General features: G+C 30.8%; 1 protein-coding gene across 1 annotated transcript; it reads left to right on the top strand.

Annotated features, from left to right (window-relative positions):
- Positions 1 to 3,407: 3,407 nt before the first annotated feature.
- On the top strand, positions 3,408 to 9,015 carry rab5if (RAB5 interacting factor). The gene is made up of 4 exons (XM_054609499.1): positions 3,408 to 3,705; positions 6,122 to 6,225; positions 6,332 to 6,461; positions 7,342 to 9,015. The coding sequence occupies exons 1-4, from the start codon at positions 3,598 to 3,600 to the stop codon at positions 7,381 to 7,383; spliced, it is 384 nt and encodes a 127-aa protein (XP_054465474.1). The 5' UTR covers positions 3,408 to 3,597; the 3' UTR covers positions 7,384 to 9,015.
- Positions 9,016 to 10,246: the final 1,231 nt, after the last annotated feature.

Genomic DNA, 10,246 nt, shown 5'->3' with positions numbered 1-10,246 from the left:
AATAAACAAATCAAATATATAAAAATAATGATATATATATATAATCTTTCATATATCTTTATCTAAAAGATAATAATATATATAATATATAAATAAAAAAAAAAAAAAATAAAAAATAATGATATATATATATTATATTTTATATATCTTTATATAAAAGATAATATATAAATAAACAAATACAATATATAAAAATAATGATATATATATTATCTTTTATATATATTTATATACATAAAATATAATAATATATATAATATATAAATTAACAAATAAAATATAAACAATAATGATATATATATGAAAATGTAAGACAGATTCAAAATAAATGAAACATTTGTTACACTGTACCAACAGAAGAGCAAAATATTTCAACAAAAAAAAAAATCTTAAATAAAAGTAGCTTCTTAGAGTGAGGGCTAAAAATTGATCTATATGCGGAAAAGCTAGTTGGTTATAATAGAAAGACAACATGTGGTTAATTTTAATTCCACGGCAGATAAAGCTTTCCAGCAGAGGGACTAGAGCTGTTAACTAACTGGCCTTTTGAGTATTGCAAACACAGAAGGCTATTATTGTTTTTCCATTTAGCTGTGTTTATTGTGCACACAATTAGACTCAAATTAGAGGTGATGACATCCCCCACACACACACACACACACACATCCTCCTGAATGACTCATTCAAGATCCTCAGTGGGTCAATTTTAAAAGACTGAAATAAACTAGAATGCACTCACAATCTCACAATGAGATGAGATGAGTCTCACGACTAAATACGTAAAGTAATGTCTTGAGAAATATATTAAAACATCATCAACATTTCATTCTGTTAACAATTTACAGAATATTTGTTTACTACAAGGAACTTTCTCTTTGGGTCGATTTTGTTGGTCCCTGTGGAGGATAGTGGAAGTGTTTCAGAGCACCAGACTCCCTTTAGAAAACCTCTCATTTTACTGCAGCAGGGTCTGACAGTCTGCCCCGCTCAGTCCTGGTTCTGGTTGGGCCGAGACTCCCTTCTCTTCAGCGGGTCCAGCAATATGGTCTTGGTCTCCAGCAGTGTGGTGTCGGTGTTGACTCCCAAAGAGGAGGAGGAGGAGGAGGAGGAGGAGGAGGAGGAGATGCTGGTGCCGGGAGCTGAGCCCTCCTCTTCCCTCCGGAGCTCCAACTGGAGATCAAAGGTCGCGGTGAAGATGGACCAGATAAAAGTTCCTCATCGTAACTTTAATCCAATTTTTTTTTTTAGGACTGGGGCTATTTAGAACCACATAAACATTCATTATTGGCCAAATCGCTCCAATTACACCAGTTATTAAGTTACATATCAAACTGAGGTCAAGCAATTGTTGTTATCTTAAATCAGAGTGGATGTAGAAGAGTTTCACTATATGGACTGAAGCTCACCTTTATGAGGGAAGCCCTCTGCTGGAGAGAAGAGGGAGTGACAGAAAGAAATGTAGAAGAGCTCAATTAAAGGCCATTCATAAAGATTGTCATTTCATTGTTTGTTTCATACATATTGAAGGTTTTTCCATAAAAAAATCTAAATAAAAGTCTGCTTAATGTAACTGCAACTATATCAGGAAAACTGAATATATATTTTTTCTTATATTCTTTTTTAACTTATTTATTTATTTATTTACTTTTGGCTTTTGTCTGTCTTTTATTATTTATTTATTTTTTATATATATATATATATATATATTTTTTTTTTTTTTTTTTCAGACTGTAAATTGTATTACTTAGCTCTTTAGTTGTTTTTTCCTGTAGCTGATGATTTTTTTCATTGATCCAAATGTGAATAGTGGCCTTGGGTTCTAGCCAATGGACTTTAAACTTGTTGTTTAGTGTCATCTTTTTGCAGATATGTATATAATGTAGAGCTGCAACAATTAGTCGATTAATCAATACATTGACAGAAAATGTATGGCCATTATCAGTCACTTTGTTAAAGACATAAATGCTAACATTCTTGGGTCTCAGCTTATCAAACGTAAGTGCTTTCTGGTTTTCTTTGTCTCTTTTATCTCTGGGGTCTGAACTATTGGTTTGAAAAAAACATCTTACAGACCAAACTAAAATTTGATAAATCAAGAAAAGAAATAATAATCATTAGTTTGCAGCCCTGACATCATGTGATGCTTGTGGAAATGCTTGTGTGTCTCCTTGCTTGAACATGAAAATAATGTTTATTTTAATGTGGCTAACAGTAACACACTTTTTTGGAATAATATGATGATGATGTTTTTTTACGGTTCTAATGTAATTTATCTGCTTTTTGCCATTTTTTCCTTTCATACTAAAATAAAATAATACTTATATTTTTATTAATTTGATTAATTTTTCATTATTATTATTATTAATATTATTAAATATAAAATAAATAAAATGTGAAAATGAGTACCTTTTAAAATAAAATATATACAAATATTGTTTTCATTATTATTATTATTATTATTAATATTATTAAATATAAAATAAATAAAATGTGAAAATGATTGGCTCATTTTTTCCTTTCATACTAAAATAAAATAATACTTATATGTTTTTATTAATTTGAGTACCTTTTAAAGCGATATGCAAATATTGTTTTCATTATTATCATTATTAATATTATTAAATATAAAATAAATAAAATGTGAAAATGATTGGCTCATTTTTCCTTTCATACTAAAATAAAATAATACTTATATGTTTTTATTAATTTGAGTACCTTTTAAAGCGATATGCAAATATTGTTTTCATTATTATTATTAATAATATTATTAAATATAAAATAAATAAAATGTGAAAATGATTGGCTTTCATTTTTTCCTTTCATACTAAAAAAAAAAAAAATACTTAATACAACCTGTAATGTGAAAATGATTGGCTCATTTTTTCCTTTCATACTAAAATAAAATAATACTTATATGTAATATATTAATATTATTAAATATAAAATAAATAAAATGTGAAAATGATTGGCTTTCCTTTCATACTAAAATAAAATAATACTTATATGTTTTTATTAATTTGAGTACCTTTTAAAGCAATATACAAATATTGTTTTCATTATTATTATTATTAATATTATTAAATATAAAATAAATAAAATGTGAAAATGATTGGCTTTCCTTTCATACTAAAATAAAATAATACTTATATGTTTTTATTAATTTGAGTACCTTTTAAAGCGATATGTAAATATTGTTTTCATTATTATTAAATATAAAATAAATAAAATGTGAAAATGATTGGCTTTCATTTCATACTAAACGGGTTGAAATTGCATGCAGTTACATCTCCTGACCGCTTGGCGTCGCTGCAGTTTTCAGTCACTTCCCTACACGATCGAGGCAGAGACGTCGCACTCTCTGATTGGCTGTTCGCCCCCGGGGGTCAAACACTACTGCGCATGCTCAGATGGACTACTTTACGGTAGGAGGCTGAAATCTGTCAGATCAGCGGAGCGTACATTCCCTCTAATTCCTCCTCGTATTTCACAGTGTTTTTCTTCCCCTAGTCCACGCTGGAGACTCTAATCTAGCTCCAGGTGTGGTCGGGTTTGGATTTGGACTTTTCGACGTGTGTAGCAGAAGGAAAACAGCAGAGAATGACGAACAATCTAAAGCGGAAAGAGGAAAGTCATCAGCTGAACGGAGGAGTGAAGCAGCCCACATGGAGCAAAGCCTTCAGCAGCACCGCTGTTTGGGAGGAGAAGGTCAGTGTGTCGCCTTTTAAAACCTGCATACATAACACCACAGTTTAGCCATTGTTCACCCTGAAGTTCTTCCACAGCTGCTTTGGTTGTCTGGTGTCTGCAAACAGGCTGCTAACTGCAGCTAGCTCGCATGCTAACGGATTAATGTAAGTCTACGGGGCTGGCTAGCTGTCAGCTGATTATCGTGTCAGAGGGCTTTAATTGAAAATGCAATTAAGTGGTATTTGTTAAATTGCTTTTATGGCATTGTATTTATTTTAATTCACGTGATGAAACAGAATATATATTTTTTTTTATGTGATTTCTCATTCTGATGAAGTTTTCTTCAAAGCAGTCTAAAGTAGCTTAATTAATTGATTTATTATTTTCTGTTTAATTCAATTAATTAGCCAACTGTTAAAGTAGCAAGTTTTTTGTTGTTTTTTGTCAATAGAAAATAAAAAAGAATATATATATATATATATATATATATATATATATATAATCGTTTTTATATCTTTATATAAAAGATAATAATATATAAATAAACAAATAAAATATATAAAAATAATGATATAAATATGAAAAAGTAAGACAGATTAAATTAATCAAGTCCATTAAAAACCTTTTTTAAATGTGATCTCATGCTGATGAAGTTTTCTTCAAAGCAATCTATAGAAACTATTAAATCTTTTTTTTTTTATCAATTAATTAGCCAACTGTTAAAGTAGCAAGTTTTTTTAATAACATAAATGTATTTTAATAATTTTATATTGGCTAAATAAATAAAAAAAATATATATAATATATATATTATATATATATAAAAATAATGACATAAATATGAAAAAGTGTGACACATTAAATTAATCAAGTCCATTAAAAACCTTTTTTAAATGTGATATCTCATGCTAATGTAGTTAAATAAATGTATTTTAATCATTTTATATTGGCTAAGGAGGTAACACAAATATCTTGTAAACAATTTAATTAAATAATAATAGTGTTTAATGTCAATTCAAACCAGATTTCATTTTTTTAAGTTGAGAGTGTTTGAGTTAAATTTTGTTTAATATTTGTTCTCGTTAGTATCTACCCAAGATGTTCCTCGTTGCCACATTCTGGTACATTTTGCATAATAAGTTAAATGAAATCTTAAACCAAAGAGGTAGAAATTAAACACAAAAGTGTGGATTTATATTTTGTACTACATTTTCAAGTGTCTATTCTAAAAATACATGTTATTTCTAATATAAGTATTGCAATATGTATATATTTTACTGGTATTTTAGTTTTTCTACATTTTATTCACTTGTCTAAATCAACCAGGACTGAAATCTTAAAGATTGCCACAAGATTACATTTAGCTTACAGTAAAGAAGTCTGTGGTCTAACTACAGCAAATATATCCTAACTGCTTGTCCTATCTTAAGTTTCAAAGATAGGAAAAAAAACATCTTCCTATTACGGACACAATTCCTAAAGTCATATCTTATGATAGTTTATCATAAAAATGTCTTGGCAGTCGATATATATCCAATAATACGAGGTCCGAGTAAAGTTAAAGTGTCATCATACGGTTTAAGCTGCCTTTAAATCATCACATCTCAGTGACCATGTTGTTCCATATCTTCATTATCACTGCCATAGTTTGAATTTAGGACACTCTTTAGGACACAAGAATCCTTCAGTTAGGACTGTTCTGTTCTAGCTAGCTTCCAATAACAACATAAGATTTCTAAACACAGTGAAGAAACAGTTTGCTTCACATTTCTACTATGAAAAAATGTTGAAACCATTAAATGAATATCTTAATAGTTTTCAGTGGATTTTCAGTTGATCAGTAAACTGATTAATCGTCACACTTGCAACATGAACCCTGACCTAAGTTAACCCCTGAGTTAACCTGAATGAAGCCCAGACACACCACCGAGGTTCAGCACCACGGAAACGTCTCCATTCATTCCTGTTATGAACAGTTGTCTGTTTTTTCTGCCAAAGGAACTAGAGCAGGACCAGATTACCTGCATCAGGGCAAGATATGGAAATAGTTTTCCACTCACACACACGAAACACACACCAAACACACACTTACAATTTAATGAAATAACTCTCCAATTTAGGAAACTTTTATTCTCGTAACAATCAAACGGTTTTGTTGACTACAGAGATTTATAACTGAGTTTCTCCACAAAGAATCATGCAAATAACTGCTTTTAAGCTTGTGTTTACCAGAAATAATTAAGATATAATTCATTTAGAATCAAGACGCTTAAAAAAAAGACTTATTGACCTCAGAAACCTCAGAAAAAGAACATTAAATTAAGGGGATTATGATGCTTTATACATATTTCCTCGTGTTCTTCTAAAGTCAGTATTGGCATTTAAATCACGTTTTTGTTTCTTTTAAATCAAGCCTATGTATTTTTCTTTCACAGGACGAGTTTTTAGATGTGATTTATTGGATCCGGCAAATTATCGCTATAATCCTCGGTGTGATATGGGGCGTCGCACCGCTGAAAGGATTCCTGGGAATAGCCATGTAAGTATCCTCCACACACGGTATCGGCTTCACATCATCGGTGTCTTCTCCTCTTATCAGTTTGAAACAACAGAGTAAAGTTAACGTGAGTTTCTTTCCTCGTTAGATTCTGCATCATCAACGCCGGCGTCCTGTACGTGTACTTCAGCAGCTTTCAGCAGATCGATGAGGAAGAGTACGGCGGCACGTGGGAACTCACCAAAGAAGGCTTCATGACATCTTTTGCGCTGTTTCTGGTGAGGAGCTTAATATCTATGGAAATATATAATAGGGCTCTATTTAAAGCCTTTTTTTTAATGGTTAATGCAGTTTTTGTAGGCAAAAAAGGTTTAAAGAAATAGGGTGAATAGGGTAAACGGTAACAAATATATTTCACCATGAAACTTGCTCAGTTGATTACTTACATTAAGACAGTTGTTTTTTGTATTCAATTTTTCTGAAAATGTATGTTTAAATATGCAAATGAGGCACTAATATGCATACATTTCCAGAAAACAAAAACAGCAAACATTTTGAATATCCTTGTTTCACTCTAGATCAGAAAATACTGTCAACAGACATAAGAAAAGCAATTTTCTTCATGTTTTTAGTAATAAAGTGTTGTATAAATCAGGCTATGAATGATACATGAGCAAACCCCTCTGTAGAAACCTTCAGAATATAGAGAGGAATGAAGCTGTAAAGTTTGGTGTATGTAAGAGCTACTGAAGTGGAGATTTCTGGATCAGAGTCTGAGAAAAAACTCATTTAGAGAAAACGTCCTTTAAAGATATGTTTAGTTAAATTACATACATGTTGAAGACACTACAGGTGAATAGGGTAAAAAAATAACTCATAGATATCAACATGAAACTTCTACAGTTGATTACTGACATTAAGACAATTATTTTTTGTATTACAAGTTTTCTGAAATGTGATGTTTACATATGCAAATGAGGCATTATCTGATGGTATCTTTTGGTGAATTTAGGAGAAATCTACAGACGCAAATAGACAAAGTAGTAAAATAAATGTTTTTTCTTCCATTGGTCTGAAAGAAGACGAGTTATGAAAGCAAATTGTGTTTTAGGTGAAGCCTTTATTTTAATCTCCTGTGTTTGTTCCTCTCTTCACCAGGTGGTGTGGATAATCTTTTACACAGCTCTACACTTTGAATGAGACGAATCCACGGGACACTAAATTACAAACATTACTGTCGAAGCGAATCGTCACAGGACGGAGAAGAACTCCATGGCTTGAGGCGCGTCAACGCTCCCCCCTCCCTCCCTCCCCCCAACATACAGTATGACTCCTCAGTGTGCAGTGCATCATGGGAATCCTAGTTCGATCAACGAGATCCTGAAAAGACCTCCGATGTTCAAGATAACGTGCGTCCGTCTAATTTGGTGGCTCATTTTTTTTAAAGGCACCCTTCATTAAAACGTCCCATAGGTTTATATGTCCTTCCTCACTGCATCATCATCATCATCATCATCATAATCCCTCTCTTTGACAAAACACTAACGAATAATTTTCGACTCTAAATGGCTGCAGCTCTGTTTGCGATGGAACAAATCAGTATTTGTTGCTTTCTGCTGTTTTTGAGTGACATGAATGCAGATTTTAAACCGTAAAGTTAACAAACCAGTATGTGTGTTCATCCCCCCTGATGTCCTCATGTAGTAATCAAGAATCAATCAGTTTAAATTAGGGAAAACAGGGACAATTTTGGATCAATAAAACTACAAGTAAAGGATTGTTCATGTAACTTTACTGTTAAAAAAAACAAACAAAAAAAAAACCTCAAGGAACTCTGAAATTTCCCTCCAAAATGATATATTTCCCTTTTTTAAGAAAATTATCTAACGAATTAGTAAAATAGTTAGTTCAAATTAACACATCAGTGAATCAAATGAAAGGTTATCATTAAGGTAACCAGTGTGTGTCTGTGATTTAAAGGCTCCTCTGTTCATGAAAGATTGAGGAGAATTAGAGCTTCCATGTTTTTGATTTTTTTTCTTTTTTGTTCACTGGTTATAAAAACTGAATTTTTTTTACTAATAAAATAAATCTGTCAATTGTTATTTCTTCTTAAAGGTCTGGTGTCCAACAAATGTGAAAAGGTTGTAGCAGACCACAGCTGAACTCTCCCTCGTGCTAATTTTAACACCCCCCCCCCAAAAAAAACTAAATGCTGGTTGATGCACATATTGGCTGACATCCGATCCCCTCGCGCTGTTTACTTCAGCCAGGAAACCTATAACCATCTGTCCATCTGTGTCCACTTCCTCCAAGCAGAGCGGGGGGGAGACAGACACCGTGCATGCCGTTTTTCAGATGCAAATGTTCACAGATTCAAAGCTCCACGCTGATCTGTGCACCGCCATGACTTGCTGTTCTTACATCTAGGTGTCATTCTATTGATGGCATTAGCTAGGAGGGTAGAAAATAATTTAAATTTGTGTTATTTTATTCTCACATGTAGCTTCCAGATCAGTCTTACCTATTTGTTTTTTTTAATTAATTTAAACTTTGTCTGTAAATTCTGTACAATGTTCCCGGTTTTTTTTTTTGTCAAATCCACCTTGTATTACACAGATTTATTTGTACTTATGTTATATCTTGTTTGATGATAACATATTTCTCAGTATTTTATAGTGAAGAACTTATAAAAACAGGTTCTTGCAAACTTATTGTAATTAACTGTTCTATTAGATACGCGGCTGGCGTTTTGAAAGGATTGTATTTTCTGATCAAATCTTTTGGGAATCATTAAACATGGGCTTCATTTGGCCTCCATTTTCAAAGAGATTCTATATTTTTCTTTTATTGAAATCTAGAAGATACTTTCATGTGTTTAATTTTTGTTTACTGCAATGCATTGAACTGAAATGATCTTAAATTCTACCTTCATATTTTGGAAACCAAATTCTGCCAGAACAACAAAAAAAGGATGGTTGAAGTGACAAAATACAAATACTTACGGTACATCAAAATGAAAAGCAGTGGAAAAAGTATTGATATATTTTACGGAGTAAAAGTAGAGATGACAATGAAAATAAGACTTAGTGTCACAAAATATTATAGTAAGACACTAAGTCATTATTTTGAGATATTAGGTCATTATTTTGAGATACTAAGTCATTATTTTAAACACCTAGTCATTATTTGTGATACTAGGTCATTATTTTCAGACACCAAGTCATTATTTTGAGCTACTAAGTCATTTGAGATATTAAGTCATTATTTGAGATATTAAGTCATTATTTTGAGCTACTAAGTCATTTGAGATATTAAGTCATTATTTGAGATATTAAGTCCTTATTTTGAAACACTAAGTCATTATTTGAGATATTAAGTCATTATTTGAGATATTAAGTCCTTATTTTGAAACACTAAGTCATTATTATATGACACTAAGTCATAATTTTGAGATACTAAGTCATTATTTGAAACACTAAGTCATTATTTGTGATACTAGGTCATTATTTTGAGATATTAAGTCATTATTTTATGATACTAAGTCATTATTTTATGATACTGTCATTATTTTGAGATACTAAGTCATTATTTGAGATCATTATTTTATGATACTAAGTCATTATTTTAGATACTAAGTCATTATTTTAGATAAGTCATTATTCTATGATACTAAGTAAGTCATTATTTTGAGATACTAAGTCATTATTTGAGATATTAAGTCATTATTTTGATGATACTTCATTATTTTGAGATATTAAGTCATTATTTGAGATATTAAGTCATTATTTCAGATATTAAGTCATTATTTCAGATATTAAGTCATTATTTTGAGATATTAAGTCATTATTTTGAGATATTAAGTCATTATTTGAGATACTAAGTCATTATTTTGAGATATTAAGTCATTATTTTGAGATATTAAGTCATTATTTGAGATATTAAGTCATTATTTGAGATATTAAGTCATTATTTGAGATATTAAGTCATTATTTGAGATATTAAGTCATTTGAGATATTAAGTCATTATTTGAGATATTAAGTCATTATTTTGTGATATTAA

The sequence above is a fragment of the Anoplopoma fimbria genome, chromosome 12 (assembly GCF_027596085.1).
Source record: "Anoplopoma fimbria isolate UVic2021 breed Golden Eagle Sablefish chromosome 12, Afim_UVic_2022, whole genome shotgun sequence".
Taxonomy (NCBI): Eukaryota; Metazoa; Chordata; class Actinopteri; order Perciformes; family Anoplopomatidae; genus Anoplopoma; species Anoplopoma fimbria.
This window is presented reverse-complemented; position numbering and strand designations above follow the sequence as displayed.